This window comes from Phocoena sinus, chromosome 9, assembly GCF_008692025.1.
Source record: "Phocoena sinus isolate mPhoSin1 chromosome 9, mPhoSin1.pri, whole genome shotgun sequence".
In the NCBI taxonomy this organism is placed as follows: Eukaryota; Metazoa; Chordata; class Mammalia; order Artiodactyla; family Phocoenidae; genus Phocoena; species Phocoena sinus.
The window spans coordinates 92,666,319-92,690,055 of NC_045771.1; the positions used below are offsets into that span (position 1 = coordinate 92,666,319).

Sequence of the window (23,737 nt, forward strand, 5' to 3'; positions counted from 1 at the left end):
ATATTTGGCCAGGAGTGGGATTGCTGGATCTTATGGTAGCTCTATTTTTAGGGTTATTTTTAAAATAAATTTTTAATGTTTTAATGAATGGGTGTGTGCATCTTATTTATTTATTTATGTATTTATTTTTTGGCCACAGTGTGCTGCATGTGGGACCTTAGTTCCAGGATTGAACCTGTGCCCCCTGCATTGGGAGCACAGCGTCTTAACCACTGGACTGTCAGGGAAGTCCCCTGTTTTTAGTTTTTTAAGGAACGTCCATACTGTTCTCCATAGTGGCCGCACCAACTTACATTCCCACCAACAGTATAGGAGGGTGCCCTTTTCTCCACACCCTCTCCAGCATTTATTGTTTCTAGATTTTTTGATGATGGCCGTTCTGGCCAGTGTGAGGTGATACCTCACTGTAGTTTTGATTTGCATTTCTATAATAATTCGTGTTGTTCAGCATCTTTTCATGTGCTTCTTGGCCATCTGTATGTCTTCTTTGGAGAAATGTCTATTTAGATCTTCTGCCCTTTTTTGGATTGAGGGTTTTGTTTTTGTTTTTGTTTTTTAATATAGAGCTGTAAGAGCTGCTTGTATATTTTGGAGATTAATGCTTTTGTCAGCTGCTTCATTTGCAAATATTTTTTCCCATTCTGTAGGTTGTCTTTTCGTTTTGTTTATGGTCTCCTTTGCTGTGCAAAAGCTTTTATTTTTTTATTTTATGTATTTATTTTGGCTGTGTCAGGGCTTAGCTGCAGCATGTGGAATCTTTGTTGAGGCATGCAGGACCCTTCACTGTGGCACATGGGCTCTTCATTGTGGCACATGGGCTTTTCTCTAGTGGCGTGTGGACTCCAGGGTGCATGGGCTCTGCAGTTGTGGTATGCAGTATCTCTAGTTGAGGCATGGGAGCTCAGTAGTTGTGGCATGTGGGCCTAGCTGCCCTGCAGCATGTGGGATCCCAGTTCCCTGACCAGGGATTGAACCTGCGTCCCCTGCACTGGAAGGCAGACTCCCCGCCACTGGACCACCAGGGAGGTCCCTGTGCAAACGCTTTTAAGTTTAATTAGGTCCCATTTGTTTTTGTTCTTATTTTCATTAATTTAGGATGTGGATGCCAAAAGATATTGCTGTGATATATGTCAAAGAGTGTTTGCCTATGTTTTCCTCTAAGAGTTTTCTAGTATCTGGTCTTACATTTAGGTCCTTAATCCATTTTGAGTTTAGAGAATGCTCTAATTTCATTCTTTTGCATGTGGCTGTCCAGTTTTCCCAACACCACCTATTGAAGAGACTGTTTTCTCTCCATTATATATTTTTGCCTCCTTTGTTGTAGATTAATTGACCATAGGGGCATGGGTTTATTTCTGGGCTTTCTGTCCTATTCCATTGATCTATAAGTCTGTCTTCAGGCCAGTAGCATACTGTTTTGATTACTGTTGCCTTATAATAGAGTCTGAAGTCAGGGAGTCTGCTTCCTCCAGCTCTGTTTTTCTTTTTCAAGATTGCTTTGGGTATTTGGGGTCTTTTGTATTTCCATACAAATTTTAAGACTTTTTGTTTTAGATCTGCAAAAAATGCCATTGGTAATTTGATAGGGATTGCACTGAATCTGTAGATTACCTTGGGGAGTATAGTCATTGTGACAAACATCCGAGAACATGGTATATCTTACCATTTGTTTGTGTCATCTTCAATTTCTTTTATCATTGTCTTACAGTTTTCAGCATAGAGGTCTTTTACCTCCTTAGGTAGGTTTATTTCTAGGTATTTTATTCTTTTTGATGTGATGGTAAATGGGATTGTTTCCTTAATTTCTCTTTCTGATCTTTCGTTGTCAGTGTATAGCAATGCAAGAGATTTCTGTGCACCAATTTTGTATGCTGCAACTTTACCAAATTAATTGATGAGCTCTAGTAGTTTTCTGGTGGCATCTTTAGGATTTTCTATGTATCGTATCATGTCATCTGCAAACAGTGACAGTTTTACTTCTTCTTTTCCAATTTGGATATCTTTTATTTCTTTTTCTTCTGATTGCCACGGGTAGGACTTCCAAAACTATGTTGAATAAAAGTGGCGAGAGTGGACATTTTCATCTTGTTCCTGATCTTAGGAAATGCTTTCAGCTTTTCACCATTGAGTATATTGGTGGCTATGTGTTTGTCATAACATATATGACCTTTACTATGTTGAGGTAGGTTCCCTCTGTGCCCACTTTCTGGAGAGTTTTTATCATAAATAATAGGTGTTGGATTTTGTCAAAAGGTTTTTCTGCATTTGTTGAGATGATCATATGGTTTTATTCTTTGTTAATGTGGCACATCACACTGATTGATTTGAGGATGTTGAAAATTCCTTGCATCCCCAGGATAAATCCCACTTCATCATGGTATATGATCCTTTTAATGTATTGTTGGATTTGGTTTGCTAGTGTCTATATTCATCAGTGACATTGGCCTGTAATTTTCTTTTTTGTGGTATCTTTGGTTTTGGTATCAGGGTGATGGTGGCCTCATAGAATGAGTTTGGGAGTGTTCCTTCCTCTGAAATTTTTTGAAATAGTTTCAGAAGGATAGGTGTTAACTCTTCTCTAAATGTGTGATAGAATTTGTCTGTGAAGCCATCTGGTCCTGGACTTTTGTTTCTTGGGAGTTTTTAAATTTCAGTTTCAATTTCAATGCTTGTGATTGGTCTGTTCATATTTTTTATTTCTTCCTGGTTAAGTCTTGGGAGATCGTACCTTTCAAAGACTTTGTCCATTTCTTCTAGGCTGTCCATTTTTTATTGGCATGTAGTTGCTTGTAGTAGTCTCTTACAATCCTTTGTATTTCTGTGGTGTCTGTTGTAACTTCTCCTTTTTCATTTCTAATTTTATTGAGTTGAGCCCTCGCCCTTTTTTTCATGATGAGGCTGGCTAAAGTTTTATCAATTTTGTTTATCTTTTTAAAGAACCAACTTTTAGTTTCTTTGATCTTTTCTATTGTTTTCTTCATCTCTATTTCATTTATTTCTGCTCTGATCTTTAAGATTTCTTTCCTTCTGCTAACTTTGAGTTTTGTTTGTTCTTCTTTCTGTGGTTGCTTTACATGTAAGGTTAGGTTGTTTATTTGAGATTGTATTTGAGGTAAGATTGTATTGCTATAAAGAAACAGTTCTCTTAGAACTGTTTTTGCTGCATCCCATAGGTTTTGGATTGTCGTATTTTCATTTTCACTTGTATCTAGGAATTTTTAAATTTCCTCTTTGATTTCTTCAGTGATCCATTGGTTGTTTAGTAACATATTGTTTAGCCACCACTTGTCTCTGTTTTTTACAGTGTTCTTTCTTGTGATTGATTTCTCATCTCATAGCGTTGTGGTTGGAAGATGCTTGATGTGATTTCAGTTTTCTTAAATTTATCCAGGCTTGCTTTATGTCCCAGCATGTGATCAATCTTGGAGAATGTTCCATGTGCACTTGAGAAGAATGTGTATTCTGCTGCTTTCAGATGGAATGATCTATAAATATCCATTAAGTCCATCTGGTCTAATGTGTCATTTAAGGCCTGTGTTTCCTTATTGACCTTCTGTCTGGATGATATGTCCATTGATGTAAGTGGGGTGTTAAACTCCCCCATTATTATTGTGTTACTATCAGTTTCACCTTTTATGGCTGTTAGTATTTGCCTCATATTGAGGTGCTCCTATCTTGAGTGCATATATTTACAATTGTTATATCTTCTTCTTGGATCAATCCCTTGATCATTATGTAGTGTCCTTTATCTCTTGTAATAGTCTTTAAAGTCTATTTTTTCTGATACGTGTATTGCTACTCCAGTTTTCTTATTTTTCAGATGAATGATTTTTGTTTTTTTAACATCTTTATTGGAGTATAATTGCTTTACAATGGTGTGTTAGTTTCTGCTTTATAACAAAGTGAATCAGTTATACATATCCCCATATCTCTTCCCTCTTGTGTCTCCTTCCCTCCCACCCTCCCTATTCCACCCCTCTAGGTGGTCACAAGGCACCAAGCTGATCTCCCTGTGCTATGCGGCTGCTTCCCACTAGCTATCTACTTTACATTTGGTAGTGTATATATGTCCATGCCACTCTCTCACTTTGTCCCAGCTTACCCTTCCCCCTCCCCATGTCTTCAAGTCCATTCTCTAGTAGGTCTGAGTCTTTATTCCCATCCTGCCCCTAGGTTCTTCATGACCATTTTTTTTTTTTTAGATTCCATATATATGTGTTAGCATATGGTATTTGTTTTTCTCTTTCTGACTCACTTCACTCTGTATGACAGACTCTAAGTCCATCCACCTCACTACAGATAACTGTTTCTTTTTATGGCTGAGTAATATTCCATTGTATATATGTGCCACATCTTCTTTATCCATTCATCTGTTGATGGACACTTAGGTTGCTTCCATGTCCTGGCTATTGTAAATAGAGCTATAATGAACATGGTGGCACATGACCCTTTTTGAATTATGGTTTTCTCAGGGTATATGCCCAGTAGTGGGATTGCTGGGTCATATGGTAGTTCTAGTTTTCGTTTTTTAAGGAGCTTCCATACTGTTCTCCATAGTGGCTGTATCAATTTACATTCCCACCAAGAGTGCAAGAGGGTTCCCTTTTCTCCACACCCTCTCCAGCATTTATTGTTTGTAGATTTTTTTGATGATGGCCATTCTGACTGGTGTGAGATGATATCTCATTGTAGTTTTGATTTGCATTTCTCTAATGATTAATGATGTTGAGCATTCTTTCAGGTGTTTGTTTCCAGTTTTCTTTTGATTTCCACTTGCATGGAATACCTTTTTCCATCCCCACTTTTGGTCTGTATGTGTCCCTAGATCTGAAGTGGGTCTCTTGTAGACAGCATATATATGGGTCTTGTTTTTGTATCCATTCAGCCAATCTATGTCTTTTGATTGGAGCATTTAATCCATTTACATCTAAGGTAATTACCAATATGTATGTTCCTATTGCCATTTTGTTAACTGTTTTGGGATTGTTTTTGTAGCTCTTTTTTCTTCCCTTCCTATTTTGTTTTCTTGTGGTTTGATGACTATCTTTAGTGTTCTGTTTGGATTTCTGTGTGTGTGTGTGTGTGTATCTATTGTAGATTTTTGGTTTGCAGTTACCTTGAGGTTTTGATATAGCAGTTTCTATATATACAAGATTGTTTTAAGTTGCTGGTGTCTTAATTTCAAATGCATTTCCAATATCCTGCATTATGATTGCTGGTTTCGATATCATATTTGTGTGTGGATGATTTCCTGCCATTACTGTATGTTTGCCTTTACCAGTGAGCTTTCCCATTCATAATTTTCTTGTTTCTTGTTGGGGGCTTTTCTTTTCTGCCTAGAGAAGTTGCTTTAGCATTTGTTGTTAAGCTGGTTTGGTGTTACTGAATTCTCTTAGCTTTTCCTTGTCTGTAAAGCTTTTGATTTCTCCACTGAATCTGAATGAGAGCCTTGCTGGGTAGAGTATTCTTGGTTGTAGGTTTTTCCCTTGTATCCCTTTAAATATGTCCTGCTACTCCCTTCTGGCCTGCACAGTTTCTGCTGAAAACTCAGCTGATAACCTTATGAGGATTCACTTCTTAAACTGTCCTCATTTCTTTTCATTCTTTTTTCTTCTGTTCCACAGCAGTCATTTCCACCACTCTGTCTTTCAGCTCACTTATCTGTTCTTCTGCCTCATTTATTCTACTATTTATTCCTTCTAGTTTATTTTTCATTTCAGTTGTATTGTTCAGCTCTGTTCTTTAAATCTTCTAGCTCTTTGTCACCCATTTCTTGTGTCTTCTTTCTTGTTCCTCCATTCTTTTTCTGATATTTTGGATCATTTTTACTATCATTACTCTGAATTCTTTTTCAGGTAGATTGCCTATCTCCACTTCACTTAGTATTTCTTCTGGGTTTTTATTTTGTACCTTCTTCTGGAAATATTTCTCTGACATCTCATTTTGTCTAAATTTCTGTGTTTATGGTCTCCTTTCTGCAGGCTGCAGGACTGTAGTTCCTCTTGCTTCTGGTATTTCCCCCCCGGTGGATGAGGCTGGTCCAAGAGGCTTGTGCAGGCTTCCTGGTTGGAGGCACTGGTGCCTGCGCACTGGTGGGCAGAACTGTGTCTTGTCCCTCTGGTGGGCAGGGCCGTGTCAAGGGGTGTGTCTAGAGGTGGCTGTTGCCTCAGGTGGAGTTTATACGGCCTGTCTGGTGATGGGTGGGGCTGTGTTCCCACCCTGTTGGTTGGTTGGCCTGCGGTGCTGGGCTGTTGGGTGAGGCCAGGTCTTGGTGTCCAAATGGCAGCCTTTAGGATAGCTCACGCCAGTGAGTACCCAGTACCTCCATCACTAGTGTCATTGTCCCCGCAGTTAGCCACACGCCCCCCACCTCCGCAGGGGACCCTCCAAGACCAGTAGGTAGGTCAGGCCCAGGCTTGTATGAAGTCACTTTTTTTTTTACCCCTGGGTCCCAATGCTCATGAGACCTTGTGTGTGCCCTCCAAGAGTGGCTTGTTTACCCCAGTCCTGTGGCATTCCCGTGATCAAGCCCCGTTGGCCTTCAAAGCCATCTGGGAACTCCTACTCCCTGTGCCGGACTGGGGAGCCTGATGTGGGGCTCAGAGCTCTCACTCCTGTGGGAGAACTCCTGCAATATAATTATTTTCCAGTTTGTGGGTCGCCCACCTGGTGGGTGTGAGATTTGATTGTATTGTGAATATGCCCCTCCTACCGTCTCGCTGTGGCAGCTTCTTTGTCTTTAGAAGTAGAATATCTTTTTTGGTACGTTCCAGTCCTTTTTTGTTGATGGTGGTTCAGCAGTTAGTTGTGATTTTGGTGTTTTCGTGAGAGGAGGTGAGCTCAGGTCCTTTTACTCCACCATCTTGTGGAGATCCTGTGCCATGAGTCGCTCCTTGAGTTTACACAGACTGCTTAACCTTTACGTAAAACGATGATCATGATAGTAATGCCGATCTCACATCGTTATGATGATAACGCACGCAAGGTGCGTAGAACAGCACCTGACACACAGTGATTGCTCAATAAATGTTCATTTTCATAATATTAAATATACATGGTTTAGTACTAGAACAGCCAAATGAATTAAATTGATTGAGAACATCTCAAATTCTCAAAGACGGACATACTTATTTATGGACATCCTTAAACAGTGGAAAATCCTTTAAAACTATTTTCACAGAATAACTTTGAACTTGGCAGTTTCACTCAGAGAATGGCTTTTTTTAAGGAGAGGGTACAAAATATGAAGTCTGCAACTACATTCCTCTTCTCCAGTACAAGTGAAGTAGGTTTGCTTTTTAGCTGTGTTTCAAATTGGGCTCATTTGTAAGGTATTTTTGTGAAGGAAGAGTTTCTCTCATTAAAACAAAAACAAAAACTAAAAAAAACTAGCAGCGTAGCAGAGAGATCCCTAGTCTTGGAATACAGAAATTCTGAGGGCTGACAATAACAACAAAGACTTTCCAATTCTAAATATTTAAGAGTGACCGAAAAAGTCTGTTGTCTTCTACTCAATATTCTTTTTAACTCCATTGTGAAGAGAGGTACTGTGCATTTCCTGTGAACTTGGCCATGTGATTTCTTAGCACAGAGCCCTGTTCTAAAGTCAGGCAGTCACCTTGGAGACTGTGATAACATCTCTGCATTTTGGTTTCTTTGTCAGTAAAACTGGGGATATAATGTCTTCTTCCTAGGGGTCCCATGAGAATGAAATGAGATGCTCCTGGGAATGACTGAGCCAAGTTTAATGGTGTGCTTGGTAGCCATGAGCATCCTTCCCTCTCCCCAAAAAGACAGGTGCAGAAAGCTGCGTTGATTCCCTTTTATGGGACAGAGAGAGCAGGCACAGCAAGTATGTGCTTTTCACTGGTTAGAGGATGGCAGTGTATCGCAAGGAGACGAAACCAATAACTATGAGTCGTGGGCACAGGTTTGAGTTCTCTCCCTCTATTCCACGCTCTCTACATTCTACGAGGGCAGAGGAGGCTCCAGGAGATGTTGTTGTGTCCATCCTCTGGCATCACACAGTCCCCTTTCCCCTGAGCATCCTCTCAGATTCTACAGTGTTACTCGTTTCCTCCCTGCTAGGGAAACCTACCCACGCTCCCTCACACTCTAGGTGCTGGAAACTCTCTTGCCTTCCTTAGAGGGTGTCAGAATGCTTGATTAAAGTTGTGCAACCCAGGAAAAGTGAGTCTTTCACAGTGGGGAGTGCTAATGTTTATTCAATCAACAAACACGGAATGCCTGCCAGGGCCAGACACTGCTGGTCATCGAGACAAGGAGAACGTGTCATTAGTCAACATAAAACTGCAGAGCATCAGACGGCTTGTTATTCCCAGACATCACTGAGTCAGTGACAACAGGCACCATGTATCATTCAGTGCCTATTAAGAAGATAACAGCGGATGACATATTAAAAAAAAAAAGCCAAACCCAGAATTTGAGAGTTGTTGCTGGCAGAGCATATGGAAACAAGGTCCAAGGAGCTGCTGGATGGCCACAGTGATGATGCACTCGGCCAGCCAGGGACAGCTCTCAGCAGTCCACATTACGGCCGGACGGTTTTACTAGCACCTAAAAAAAGTCACTTCCAACTCCAAGACTTAGGTTTCCATTCCTAAATAATGAGTCAAACAAATAAATGATGAAATATTGACTGTGAACCCCCATCAAGGCATGGACAAGGAAAACCCTAACTTTATCAACTGCAAAGAGAAACATCTAGTAAATGGGAGAAGATGAAGAAGCTTTTCTTAAGCATGAAATAAACCTGTACAAATCTCCTAACAGCGGTGGTGTCAACAAAAGCTTCTGTTGCTGCAAAAATGGTCTTCAGAGAGCGGCGAGAAGAGGCAGAGGCTGACAAACAGAGCTGGGCTATTTCTTCATCTCCAGAATGGCACTTCCTGGTCCCCGGTGCTTCGCACTGCAGATGTTACAGAACTGCACAGGAGAGCTCTAAAAATGCAGATTTTAAAAGATCAACCCTTTCTACTCATATTCAGAAATACTATGGGAGCACTGGTGGGGGAACGGGGACCAGGTGATGAAACACTGCTCCTCTTTCTGGAGGTTACTGCTGGTTCACACAGGATCCTGTCTAGACCAGCTGTTATTCTTGGACTCAAAAGACACCCCACAGCAAGACAAGTCTAACGTGACCCAAGGGGACCTGGGGGAACCGACCTGACACTGAAAAAATAGCAGTGTCGTGATACAGAAATCAGGGTGAGAAAGTTATAGAAAATGGTTCTTCGCTGTAGCTCATTTCTAAAGCTCAACTGTCATCAATTTCATCTCAACAAATTTACTTACAGGAGTATGCTTTTATAATGTTTAGTATCGTATACTAAGCATTTTTACATTTGAGAAGTAGGTACATTGCTTTTTCTGATGTGACGTAAACTATATTATAACTGAGACATGGACAGGGGTTATTTTAAGCACATCCCTCTGGCTGCACCGATTTCTCTCGAGTTACTGGTGGCCAAGCAGCCAACTTACCATGCTGGTCATAGGCAGGCACTCCTTGTGGAACATATGGCGGCAGTGGAAGACCACCACGCTGAAGGGCTTAGCTGCGTCTGGGGGAGAGGGCAGGAAAGAGAGAAGAGCTCAGTGCAATAGTAGAAGTTTCACTTTCCAGCAGTAAGCTGCCTTGGGGGGATGGTGATTGATGAACGCCTCCCTGCAGAGCAGCATGGCTGAACGCAGGGCAGGTATGACAGTCCTGTTGCTATGGGGGTCCCAGGTCACCTGCTTGGCCTCCAATTTAGTTACTACAGCTACATACTGGGGACGATTTCATGGCAAGGCAACGGCATTTGTGAAAACCAGCATCAGGACGTGTATGTGTAAAGCTCTCCCTCCTCCAGCTCCGTACACACAGTCATGACACTACTAAAGTGGATTCCGTGGCTTTGTAAGAATGCTTTCTGTCGGTTCACCTACTGCCTTGGCCAAGGCCATTCACTAACTTCAGGGCACAGCTGGGCTAACATCCTAGGCTGTGACCTCGCCCTGTGCTGTACTTCTGCTGGGGCACCACACCTCGTCTGCGTGTGCTCTGTGGCCAGCTTGGTTCCGGTAAGACTGAATCCTTAACAGATTAAATTAGGAGTTTAATCTAACTATACAGGGCAGGTGCACGTGTTCGCTTTCTGTTAAAACTCTGAAAGCTCACTGCTTTCCCTATGCCCGCTGCAGTTTTTAACACAAGCACTTAAAATCCAAACCTCTAAAAAAACACCCTACGGGGAACTTCTTGTGCTCCTGCTGTGCTAAATAACCCCTTAAAGCTAAGTAAATGGCACACAAACTACGTCTTTTAGTACTTCCCTATGCTGAATTTATACACAAGAAGCATTTTTATTTTTATTTTTTTTGCGGTATGGGGACCTCTCACTGCTGTGGCTTCTCCCTGCCCCTCCCGTTGCGGAGCACAGGCTCCGGACGCGCAGGCTCAGCGGCCATGGCTCACGGGTGCAGCCGCTCCGCGGCATGTGGGATCTTCCCGGACTGGGGCACGAACCCGCGTCCCCTGCATTGGCAGGCGGACTCTCAACCACTGCGCCACCAGGGAAGCCCTCACAAGAAGCATTTTTTAGCATCTCAACAACTATGCTTTAATTTCTACTTTCAAATTATGGAAATTCCTCTTCTCATGTCCTATGATCCTTACATAAAATGCTTTAATTATATGAAGAGATATATAGCTACCAAGAACTATAAACAAATGTACGTGTCTTTTAAGGAGTCACAGTTCCCATTAGAAGGTATTTGTTTCCATTGAAATGTGAGATAACTTGGGTGCCTAGATCCATATAGCAGTGGAAAGCTTAAAGGAAAGGGAAAGCTACCTATAAATTTTTTCCCAGGCACAAACACGGTTCTGCTAGCTAGGAATCTAACAAGTTGATGGTAAGTTTTCATTTTCTTTCCTTCTATATACTAGGGCAGTGGTTCTCAAAGACTGGCCCCTGAACCAGTCGCATCCACATCACCTGGGAACTTGTTAGAAATGCAGATTCTCAGGTCCCACCCTGCACTACCAAATCAGCACCTCTGGGGATGGGACCAGCAATCTGAGTTTTCACAAGCCTGGCGGCCGATGACGACCCACTCGAGAGCTTGGGAGCCTCAGCTCTAAGGAATGGCGGCACCAGCATGCAACTGAGTAGCAACATGGGCTGCAATTCTTCTCTAAACTGGATTATCCCAAAAGGTGTATAATTTTATAAGTTGTAATCCACTAACTTCAGAATTTTAACACCACTCATCATTAACACGTATTTGAGGATTTTTTTCCCCTCCCAACCATCTTACCTGATGGGAGAATAGGGGAAAGACAGGACTCACAGATGTTCTCCTCTGCAAGGAAACACATACACTTGGGATTATACAATGTTTCTCTTTGCTCTGTCCTTTCTGATAGCAAGGCAAGCAGTTCCAATAGGATTCTTTCAATTTTACCCACCGTCAACCAGAATGCCTTTCATTTGAGTTCGGTGCATCTTCTTTAGTAAGGACAAAGAGTCAGCTACGAGAATCTTCTTGCAGCCTTCGCGAAGCAGAATCTAATGCACACATTGTGAAAGAAAAGCCATCTTAAAGAGACTCCAATGTGGGGGAGAGGCCACTTACTGCTCCCCTGCAGCAGCACAGCAGGGAGAGGTGACCCCTTTCCCTTTCAAACCAATTCCTCTGGCACTAATGTGAGCTTCTACCCTTTTCTTTTTTTTTTTTTTGGGAGGGGTGGTATTTTATTGCAAGTTGTGAGGTATGCTTAAGCCAGATGCTGCTTTTCAAAGAGGGAGATGCTCAAGGCCTGGGAGACTCTGGTGCAGTGCCTACATCTTTCTCTTCTGGCCCAGTGGGTCTTAGTGCCCGTGGTTCTGTGCGGCTCTGTGGAAGTGCCATGGAAATTCGCACAATGAAGACATCACCGCCTCCCTGCTGCCCAGCTCTGGGTCACGGCAAAGGCAGAGCTGCATCCTGACTTTCTTCACACCAAAGTCACTCTCAACTTATAACCTACGTGGACATTCTGCTTTCACATGCTTTCAATTCATGCCACCAGGGAAGGGAACTGGAAGCGGTCAGCTGTGGTCCTCCATCCCCAATCGGCTATGATAACATGTCCTCCTCGCAAATCCCGAGGAGCACAGGTATTGGGTGAATGCACCCAGACGGTTTCTCGCCTAACTACATGAGCCAAGGAAACAGATGTCCAGAGTTCTATACCCACCATTTCTAAAGCTGATGAGCAGGAAACTACATGATTTTACTGTTTCCACATTAATTGAGACACTGCCTATTAAGTTTTATTCTTTAAAATGCTGCTAGAAATTGAAATTTTCAGATTCATTTTAAAAAGACATTAAAACTGTAACAGATGTCACGAAAGCATACAGGAAGAAGAGAAAAATAACAAATACTAATGTTGGTAAACTTTAAGAAAATTTATAAGCAAATGTATCTAGCTGCCCAGCCTCTAATACTAAAATAAAAACTTTAATGTCACAATCACAGCAAAATGCTTCAAAAAGAGCTGGCTATGACCCTAAGTGGGTCTCTAAGGCCCATGGCATGAATGGTGGGCCTGGCAGTCTAGACGGAAGCCATGGTGTCTGCAAACTTAAAGAAAACAGGGAAGAAAAAACAACAACAACAACAAAGAAGGAACCATTTCTTCACCAGGATTACATTTTTCTAAATAGGCGCAATCTGTCCGCCCACAGAAAGTATTTTCTAGGAAAACCTTTAGTATTCAGAGGCACATAGCCAGGAGAAGGGAAAATACACAAGTAGAGCTCTGTATGTTACTAATTCCTATATCCTTCTCAGCCACTCTAGTTTCCTTAACGTTACATTGTTTCCCTCCGTAGTTCTCAGTTTTTCTAAATTCTGTGTTTAATATTACCTTTTCTTTTGCATCGTTTTCATGGCAATCAGTTGTAGCTTCTGTAATCATTACAAGCATACCTTGTTCTATTATAAGATTAAATAAGAACATATCTGTTGAAAACTAACACAAGACTCCCCCTCTTTTTCCTTATTTCTCTGCAGTTCATCATCATTGATAATAATTCCAAGCAAAAGCAAAGCACCAGACTCACATCTTATAAAGCAATAAAAGGACTGTACCTCAGCGAAGTTATTATGGTTCATTAAAAACAGCTGCTGTGGGAAAAATGCCATACAAGACTGCCAAGCCTCTGAGATTTCTGTTTTAAAAGATTCTTTGAAATGTTGAACTTTTTGCTGACATTGCCTTGTTCATACTGTAGCGCTTATCATCGGCATTGCACGTGAGATAGTTACCTGGTTTTACAAGCCCCCAGTAAGATACCAGAGCTAGACCTAGAAACCATTGTACCTAATTTCTGATCCATCATTTAGGCCACAGTGCAATGGGATTTAAATTCTACTTGAAAAAGCTTTGCTTTTTGTTGGGATTATTATCAAAGGTGATGAATTGCAGAGAAATAAGAAGGAAAAGACAAAGACTCTAAGGCCTCAAGCTGGAGTTCAAAACAGAATTATAAATGCAATCACATTGAAATTTACAATAGTACAAAGTAGGCATGTACCGAATTGACTAAAGAAGCTACAGTTGGTTGTCATAGGCTACCCATGTCACCTAAAAGCTGTGATGAAGCCAAACTGAAATAATTTTAAAGGAAAAAGAATAGATTTTATCTTAAAAGTTTATTTTGGGGATATATAAATTTAAAAACTCGCTTTCTTAGAAGAAATTAAGGGCTTATGCACTGGGGGTCGAAAAGAAACCCATGTGGGCCCCCCAAAAAGGCAGATAGGAAAGAAGTCGCTATTTCCTATTAATTCATTTGTGTCTAGATTTCAAAGTAGAGACCTATGGGGCAATGATAAAGGCACCTGGAGTTTGTAGCAAATGTAAATATGGGAAAAGAACAGATGTCTGGAGTCAGTTTACCTGTGTGTGTGTGTTCATGTACAGGTGTGAAGTTTAACGAAACGTAAGTGTTAAAGCTTTTTGCTTCTCCTAGAAATATTCATTCAGGTCATGAGCTACTCGAGCTGCGTTCTGCTCATCTCCTGGTCCCTGAGACAACACATGGAAGCCCTGTAAGGTCCTGCCCAGCACAGGATCTAACACAGTAGGCACACAAATATTTAAATAAATGTGTTTATAAACAATCAAACCTATAACTTAAAAAGCTTATGCTGAAAAATCTAAGCTACTTTATTACAGATTCCAAAGTAAGTATTACGGATGAGTTCCATAGGAATATCGTTAAGACTACACAGCTGCATTCGCTCTATAAAGGTTTGCTTACGAAAGGACCGTACTGAGAACTTGAGAGAAATACTTCAGAGACCGTCTAGTCTAGAAGCTCCTAAGTGTCAATGCATAGCCCAGTTCCCGGCTGAGTGTATAAGAAACACCAAGGTGGTCTAAAGACCTAGTCCCTAATCCTCTCCAGCGGATCTGGGGTGGTACCTGAAACTTGGTAATTTAAGAAAAGCATTCAGATAGTTCTGGTGTGCAGCCAGGCTTAACAAATACTGATTTAATCTAATGGGGAAATGGACACCCAGAGAGCTTATGTGCCCTCCCCACAGCTCAACAGGCTTGTTAATGGCTTTGGGACTAGAGTCCGCGTCTGCAAATACCATGTCCACGGCTCTTTAAAGACAACAGGTTGCCTGTCCATCTTCCAAGACAATCCTATATACTCCTGTGTTGTAACCTGCCAGTACAGTGAATTAATCTCGAGAGACCAGTGGGACAACTAGTGAGAAAAACATTTAGTCAGAGTATCTGAGTTCAAACCCAGTTCCTCACCTTCCCAGGCTGGCGAGTCAAAACTTTTTGAGACTCAGTCTTCTTACATGTAAAATGGAGATGACAGTTCCTTAAGGATCATTACTGAAAATGACTGTCAAATAAGACTGTCAAAAGAGAAGTGTTTGGAACTCTTAAGAGGAAAGAAAAAAAAAGCAATGGAAGTGGATATAAATGCTAAATAAATAAATGCTAAATTTATAAATAAGATGTCTTACAAATATGAAACAGCATAAAAATAATTTGGAAATTGTCAGTTTCATGTAAAAATAGAAATATTTATATCATATTGTTTCATAAACAATTTATATCAAAACAAGTGCCCTTCGTCCTTGAAATCAGACCTAGAAACATTTTAGGTCTATGAAGTATGATAAGGGGTACTTTTATCCTTCTTACGTCGCTGAAGCTTTTAAATTTTGTTGAAGCATTGTACTAACAAGGTATAAAAATATGAAAATAAGTTAAACAGTTGAAACACTGATAATGTGGTTGGTTTTTCCTTAACTTTAATGATGTCACAGACATCTAACATGCCTCATGCTAAACTTCAACTGAGAAAAGTTGTTGCATTTTAGAAAACATGAAATTTACAACCAGAAGAAATTTGTTCCCCCACCTTTCTCTGTACCTTCTCTTTCCAGTTAGCAATTCACTAAGGGGTCATCTCCCAAAGCATTTTCAGTGGCCAAATAAGTTTTAAAATGCTGTCTACTTGACTGTAAATCTGACCCTTGGATTCCGAATGCAAATTAGCAAAAAAAAAAAGGTGCTGAGAAGCCCTGTGATAACCTTTCCCTAACATTTAGATTCCTTCGTTTACTGAATGGTTCTTAATGTCCCCCACGGTCATTCACCCTCACTGCCCTGCTCTCATGAACAGCAGGATCCAGATCCTTGCAAATTCATGGACCTGCAAAATCTTGGGAATTTTTTATCCCATTAAAACATGGGAAACTCGACTGTAGTTTTATGAAACAAATGAAGACACTAGACAGAATAAAAAAAATTTTAAATGAATGTGAAACCTTTCTGGAAGCTTCAAAATGCTCTATAAATAGATTTATTTTTACAATGATTTCTAGAGAAAGAAAAAAATTTTTTCTATTAATAAAAAAGGTCACCTATTCGAAATTCTTTCATGTATAAGTAGGAAGTACCCCCTGGGATTCTTTGAACAACCTGCCCCCCAGTAGAGCATTTTCTCTCTGCATCCTCCAGCAAGATGTCTGAGGGCCACAGTAGACTCCCCACCCCAGCCCCGTCGGGGATTTACAGGCTGCCACCACTCCTCGGACTCACTGGCAAAGTAACTCCCAGCCTCCTTAACACACCACCAACTGCACACTTACACATCTTAAGGAAAAGCTCTCATTACATTTAAAAGTTAAGAGGATAAAATATTGATTTAGCAGCTGTTTAGTGGCTAATTTTTTATACAGAATTCACTTTGCACCTAATAATAATGTTATTTTTATTCCCGGCTGACTCAGAACTATGCAGGTACATTGATAAAACATTAATGAGCAGCGAGACTCCGTGGTGCCCCTGAGCTTGGTTCTCCAGAAAGAACCTAGGAGGAGGGATCTATTAGGTGTTTTTGTAGGCACATTTTTCAACCTAGAGGCTAGGCTTCACACGGTAGAGCTGAAGGACAGGAGGGGGAATTATGTTGTCACCTTCCTGGGGGTAGATTTGTTCAGAGACACTTAAATGACTTCCCAACAAACTGGAATTTGCAACTTGGAGCATATCCAGGCAGACCCAGGGGTGGCGAGTACTGAGGAGATACACATCATTATCGAGCTCACTCATGCCCCGAGCTTTACGAGGTCTGACACTGGAACTGCTTTCCCCAAAGCCAATGCACGCTTCAGAATGAAGTGTATCATTTCCTGCCTGGATGGCTCTTCTGTATCCTTCGGGTGCTGCACAAAGCACAGCTCTTCATGTCACCTCTCCTATCCATTAACCCATTCCTACATTTCTCCTTCCTTCCTGGCCTTCCTCATCCTTCCTGCAGTAACCTTCCCCTGGCTCACCTCACCTGCAAGCCTCCGAATTCCACCATAGATAAATACCTGTTCATCTGGAAGATTTTTGTAGAGCAGATCGTCAACCTACTTGCCAAAACCAAACACGCATTTCTTTCCCATGACCCCCAATTTCCCAAAAGCCTCCTAAGCCAAGGCTCCCTGTTTTGTCACTTTCCACCCTCAGGAAGACCTCCTCTTTAAAGCTGTGTTACCCAGTAAGACCACAGTCAGCTGTGAGCTGCAGGATTAACCTCCCAGTTCAAGGAGGAAGCTGGACCCTGGACAACAACTGCCCTCATGGTTTCTTGACTAATTCCACCGGACCTCTCCCTTCACCACACTTTCTGAACATCTTCACAACGACTCCTTTGGAGATTTTCACTTAACAGTATCCTCCTCCCTGGCCACAAGATCCTGGCCTTCCAGCGCTCTCATTCCTTTACAGCTCGGACTTCTCTTTTTGATGCCATTTATCTTCCTCATTTTCCTTTTCACCCAAGTCTCTTCCTTGAGGCCACCACCCCGAGTTCAGCGGGCAGCCCCCCGGCTCTGCACCCTTCACAGTGATGACAAGCCCACAAGTCGTCATCACATGCTCCTCCTTTCCTACCCTGGAGACCACTTCTGTCCCCACGACCTTGTCTTTCGGCTCTGCCTGCAAAATCTCAATGTTTCCAGGAAAGCCATTTCATCCACATTCTACCAAAAACTCATTTTCAAACGAGCTAGAGAAAGAACCGTCTGAATTTTTCAAGAAATGGGCTTTACATAGTTTCAAGGTCTCTGGAAGCTACCGGCATTCCGAAATACAGTCACTGTTAGCGGCTTTTTAAGGAAGATAGGGATGCTTTGTGATTAGCATATTAATTATTTATAAGAAGATAATAAGTTCCATGGCTCTGATCACAAATTCTGAACTACTGCAGATAGTAAGCTTGTAATACTCTAGAAAACAGACAAAAAGTAAAATAAAATTCTGTTATTTTAACATCTTTCAGGCAAGAGGTTACTGAGTGGCTTCAAGGAAATGATCAAACTATTTGGAAAAAAAATTGTGTTTTCATTTCTCCAAATGGACACAATGCTCATTCTACTTAAGAGTGGTTTGGGTGGTCTGATCTAGTAGCCACTGTAACTCCTCCTGCACCTTCCCCAATGCCATGCTATATTTATCCCATAAATGTAAGAATGCCTGCTTATCAAGAAGAGTAAATCTGGGGATAGTTAAGAAATACCAATGGCTTCCTCCAAGGGCGGTATTTCTCATTTCTCTGTTTGAATGGTATTCCAAATGTCTGGGCCTATCCTCCAAGGGCGGTATTTCTCATTTCTCTGTTTGAATGGTATTCCAAATGTCTGGGCCTAAGTAAAATGTGACTATCGAATTGAACTGATGTCCAAAATAAGACCTAGAAATGTTTATCCAGTAGTCAGTCAACTCACTCAGCATGCTCCTTTGTCCAAGAAAAGATACTTACTTGCAGATTGTAGTCTTGCAGAATTTTAACCAAGGAGTCTCTCAAATTAGGAATCTCCATTCCTTCCTTAATACGGTGAATCAGTAGAATTGGGTCAACGTGCGTGCCGATGTTGTTTAGCAAGCCGGTGATAAAGGCTACAAGACACCGCGCAAAACAACATATAAGCAGTGTAGCTAATGCAATTTTAGGTCGGAAGTAACTCAGAGCAAAAGTTATTTCCTTTAAGTGTTAAAAAGCATTTGAATTGTTAAATCCTCCTAGGAACTAATCTTCCTTTACCTTCCTCGAAGGAGAAGCTAAATGAGCAGGGATTAAAAAAAAAAAATGAGATGGAGAACAAATGATTACTTCAGAACACAGTTTGTAATGTCAAAGGGGGGCAACTAGTATTTGAGAATCTACTATGGCTCAGCTATCACACACTTTTCTCCTATTCTGCCAAGGTAGGAATGCTACTTGTTCCCATTTTCCAGAAAAGGAAAATGGGGTAATTAATGAATTCATCCAGGGTCACACAGCTAGTGATTTTTGAACCCAAATTCAAACCCAGGGCAGGCCCAGGTTCACCGTGTGTTTTGTTACCCCAACTTTGCCTCCTTTAAGATCCTTAGACCACCACTCTATCATGCTAAACTAGATTCTTCAAGCTATATGTGCATGTAGCTACCTTAATCTGAAATGGACTTGAATAACACCCCCCTCTTGAATCTCTTATTAAAGAACAATCGTAACAGCGGTTTCTAGAACTTGAATATCTCGAAACAGATAAGCCTTCCGACCAAAAAATAAAAAAGGGAAGGGGAAAGATTTTAAACCACGACTGCTAGTTTCTGAATTATATCTTTAAAAGAGGACTTGCGTTACTGTTAGGTGACTGCCTTTGTTTCCTTCCAAAATGGGAGACCCAAGGCAGATGGTCAAGGAGAGGCAGTAGATATACACTCCTGGTGCTGCACTGATAGAACAGGGCAGGAAAGAGAGGCTCAATGCTACAGTAGCAAACCTCCATATGTGGTCAACGTCCAGTAACGGTTATGGGTTTCCATAAAGAGACTCGATAAGGGCTAGACTATAAACTTTCAAAATAAATGCCCCCTGTGTACAAACAAAACCAAAATCTTCTATTCCATTTGGGTGCAGTAGGTAGAAATATGCTTCAACCAAGTGTTCTTTATCAAGTTCAGCTAATACGAAGTGATGAGGCTCCAGGCTTCCCTGCACAGGAAGAGTACTGGAAATCATTACTATGTACCTGGCCTATTTTTACTATAGATACTTCACCGTATTTTTAACTCAGTGCATCTTGAGATGATTCCTACTCTAGACACAACTGGCTAAACGGAGAGAAAGAGGTTGTGATCGCAGATGGCTTTTCTGCTTACGTGGTTTGTCGATGGAATATAAAATCAGATCTTCCCAGAGTTCCCCGTCATCCTGTTCCTTGGCAAAGTCAATCGCTTTATCAACGTCATGTAATTCCTCCATGATCATCTTCAGGGCACTTCGGCTGTTACCCATTCGGCCTAGCAAAACGTGAGAAATACACTTAGGATAATGTAATAAAACATTTTAAGGGAAATCACATATCTCTTCATTTGTTTACATAGTTTGATGGCTATGACAAAAAACATACTTCCTTATATGACATCTGTAACTCAGTAAAATCAGTATTTCCTGCTCACTGGGCGTTTACTTTGTCGTGAGTACTCATTTAAGCGCTTCACATGAATTATTTCATGTAATCGTCACTATAATCTCGTGAGGTATGTTCTACTAATATTTCTATTTTATAAAAGAGGACATAGAAATGTTAGTGCCTTGCCAAGGTCATACAGCTACTAAATGGCAGATCTGGAATCTGAATCAAGGTCAGATTCTGACTTCCTTCTTAGGATAACTGGAAAAAAGAAAAACAGCTTCTCAACCCATCTACAATTTATTGTGATTTATATTGGAAGGTGTGAACTGATACAGTTTTGGTCATTTATTACACAATTCTAATTGTTATCTCAGTAGCATTTATTAAATGATGCTACCTTCTCTACTGAGCTGTGAAGTCTCCTTTACTAAATATGCAATTTCTTATACAAATCAGGCTCTAACCTCTGTGTTACTTTGGTCTAAAACCTATGTCCATTCTTACACACTTTACATCACATTGTCACCCCATTCCTTAGTTTATGGGGACCAAAATGAACAAAAGCTACTTACTCAGAAGATAAACTGTCTCTTCTACAAAGTTTCTCTGTTGACAGATCTCAAGAGCCTTCAAATAAAGCAGGGTAGAAAAGTTATTATGGGTTACCAGCCAAGAACAAATATCTATAGAGTCACTTAAACATACAAGTTTGAAAGAATTTTTTTCATTGCCTCCCTTTAAAAACAAAACAAAGCAGAAACAAAACACAAACCTCTTAAGTTCTGCTTGTGGCTGTCCTGATTTACCTCTCAGAGAGGTACTGGACCCTACACAATTTAACTGATAACATGCTTGAGGCAGAACATTCCAGAGCAAAGGCAGAAAGCAAGAGGCTAAAAGGCAGGCTCTTTCCCACCAAGCTTTCTCTCTTTATGCTACTTCAGGTTTCTTCATGGCACTGCCCCCCGCCCCCACCTAATTCACAGGCACTGGTCTAAGCCCTGTTTCCCTCCACTGAATTGTGCCCTCCAGGAAGGCACTACTGTTCACGGCTGCAAGTTCCCAGTACGGACCACACCACAGCTCAGTACACATCTGCTGCATAAAGAGCTAAACACTGGGAATATTTCTATTGACGGCTCACAAGATCTAAGAGAACTCTGCTCAAGGATCTGTCAAAAGTGAGAGGAAAATTGGAAAAATATGTGCACCCCAATGTTCACAGCAGCACTGCTTACAATAGCCAAGGCATGGAAGCAACCTAAATGTCCACTGACAGATGAAATGGATAAAGAAGATGTGGTACATATATACCATGGAATATTAGCCATCAAAGAATGAAATAATGCCATTTGCAGAAACAAGGATGAACCGAGACGGGGAGGGATATTTAGGGAGTTTGGGATTGACATGTACACACTCCTATATCTAAAATGGGTAACCAATGAGGACATACTGTATAGCACAGGGAACTCTCCTTAGTATTCTCTAACAACCTAATTGGCAAAAGAATTTGAAAAAGAATAGATACATGTTTATGTATAACTGAATCCCTTTGCTGTATACCTGAAACTAACACAACATTCTTTATCAACTGTACTCCAATATAAAATAAAAAGTTAAAAAAAGAGAAAACACATCTGACAAGAAGTGTCAAGGGCTTCCCTGGTGGTACAGTGGTTGAGAGTCCGCCTGCCGATGCAGGGGATGCGGGTTCGTGCCCCGGTCTGGGAAGATCCCACATGCCACGGAGCGGCTGGGCCCGTGAGCCATGGCCACTGAGCCTGCACGTCCGGAGCCTGTGCTCCGCAACGGGAGAGGCCACAACAGTGAGAGGCCCGCGTACGGAAAAAAAAAAAAAAAAAGAAGTGTCAAAAAAGATCAAGAAATGAGGGATGGGACTTCCCTGGTGGCACAGTGGTTAAGAATCCACCTGCCAATGCAGGGGACATGGGTTCGAGCCTTGGCCCAGGAAGATCCCACATGCCACGGAGCAACTAAGCCCGTGTGCCACAACTACTGAGCCCATGAGCCACAACTACTGAAGCCTGCATGCCTAGAGCCTGTGCTCTGCAACGAGAAGGCACCACAATGAGAAGCCCACGCGCCGCAACTAGAGAAAGCCCATGCGCAGCAATGAAGACCCAATGCAGCCATAAATAAATAAATTTTAAAAATTAAAAAAAAAAGAGGGATTACACAGATGACAGCATCTCCTTGAGTGTAAGAAAGGAGACACACTGGGCATTTATAAAGAATTCAATCCTGAATGAACTGGCACACATTCACTCTGCACTGTGCTGGGTACTAGGAGGGATGCAGATGCACAGATGACAGTAATAAAAACCCTGCTGCTGCTGCCGTGTAAGAGGAGAGGCAGCAGCGTGAGTCCACCCAAGGGAGCGCACGTCCAGGGAGGGTCACACAGACGTACCACAGAGTCCCACGATTGGGGGAACGTGAATAGAGGGCCACGTGCACAGATATGGGACGTGGGCTCTGGTTGTGGCCTCTTGTGAAAAGCTTCACAGAAGGGGTGCCCCCTGAACTGGGTGCAGTGTGATGAGAGCGTCCAGCAGGAAACTGCAGTTCACACGCCTCCCATGTAACCTGTGCGCTGCGTTGCTCTGCTCCAGCTGGAAGCCAAGAATGTTTCTGGTGGCTTATGAGGCATCTGCGATCTGGCCCTGCCTTTCCCAGCAGCTCCATCACAGACCCTGCTCATCTGCCTGCTGTGGTTCCTCGGCCTGGAACGCCACCTCCCCCGCCGCTCCACCCCTGGCAGGTCCTTCAGCAAATACTCGCTGGACCCTACACGGGGTCAGATCCCAGGTACTCAACTCTCCTTGCATCCTGCACACTTCACCACACTTAATCACAGGTGCAATGAACTCCCCCGATTGTTCATCTGACTTCCCTCGGCTGGAACCATGTGCATTCTAAACCCTGTGCTTTGCACACCGCCTGGCTCACAGTAAGTGGGCAAGAAATATGTGTTAAATAGATGAGCAGGCAGAAAAGGTTTCAGAGGAAGATTACTGGGTTGCACAGTTAGCGTCGTCATTTAAAAACAACTAACTAACGATGTTCTTGGAAAATAACAGCAGGACTAGATTTGACATTGTGATTTTTGATGTAAAAGATTTATGCAGAATATATCTTTAAATATGTGTCTCTGGTTGGAGATTAACGACTAAAAGGGAGGGGAAAGAAGAGCAGATCACAGAGATCAATGGAGGGGGAAAAACCCAAACTAAACATAAAAAAAAAATTCTTAAATAACACCTTACTTTAGAATTGGAATGAAACTAAGATATGTTTTAAAGTACACAATCATTTAAATGAGCAGACCTGAAGGTCACGGTGAGGACGAGACATCACTAATTTGATTACTCGCACAATTCCTTTAAAAATTACGTGGCAGACAAAACAGAAATACAGGTCAATGGAACCGGGTAGAAAGTACAGAGCTAAACCCACACACATATGGTCCCCTTATTTTTGATATAGGAGGTAAGAATATACAATGGAGAAAAGACAGCCTCTTCAATAAGTGGTGCTGGGAAAACTGGACAGCTACATGTAAAAGAATGAAATTAGAACACTCCCTAACACCATACACAAAAATAAACTCCAGATGGATTACAGACCTAAATGTAAGGCCAGACACTGTAAAACTCTTAGAGGAAAACATAGGCAGAGCACTCTTTGACTTAAATCACAGCAAGATCTTTTTTTGATCCACCTC

General features: G+C 41.7%; 1 protein-coding gene across 3 annotated transcripts in view; it reads right to left on the reverse strand.

Moving 5' to 3' along the window:
- Nucleotides 1–7,303: 7,303 nt before the first annotated feature.
- The window catches only part of VPS41 (VPS41 subunit of HOPS complex), a 193,136-nt gene continuing 176,702 nt past the window's right edge, over nucleotides 7,304–23,737 (reverse strand). For 2 of the 3 annotated variants that reach the window (XM_032643133.1, XM_032643132.1), the window contains 7 exons: nucleotides 20,562–20,616; nucleotides 19,733–19,873; nucleotides 18,348–18,484; nucleotides 11,480–11,579; nucleotides 11,329–11,373; nucleotides 9,508–9,587; nucleotides 8,192–8,961 (listed from right to left, as the gene is read on the reverse strand). In XM_032643133.1, coding sequence (XP_032499024.1) covers nucleotides 8,881–8,961; nucleotides 9,508–9,587; nucleotides 11,329–11,373; nucleotides 11,480–11,579; nucleotides 18,348–18,484; nucleotides 19,733–19,873; nucleotides 20,562–20,616 — 639 coding nt within the window. In that variant the 3' untranslated portion in view covers nucleotides 8,192–8,880. Of the gene's footprint in view, nucleotides 8,962–9,507; nucleotides 9,588–11,328; nucleotides 11,374–11,479; nucleotides 11,580–18,347; nucleotides 18,485–19,732; nucleotides 19,874–20,561; nucleotides 20,617–23,737 lie in introns of all 3 variants that reach the window. The other variant, XM_032643131.1, reaches the window with a different exon arrangement.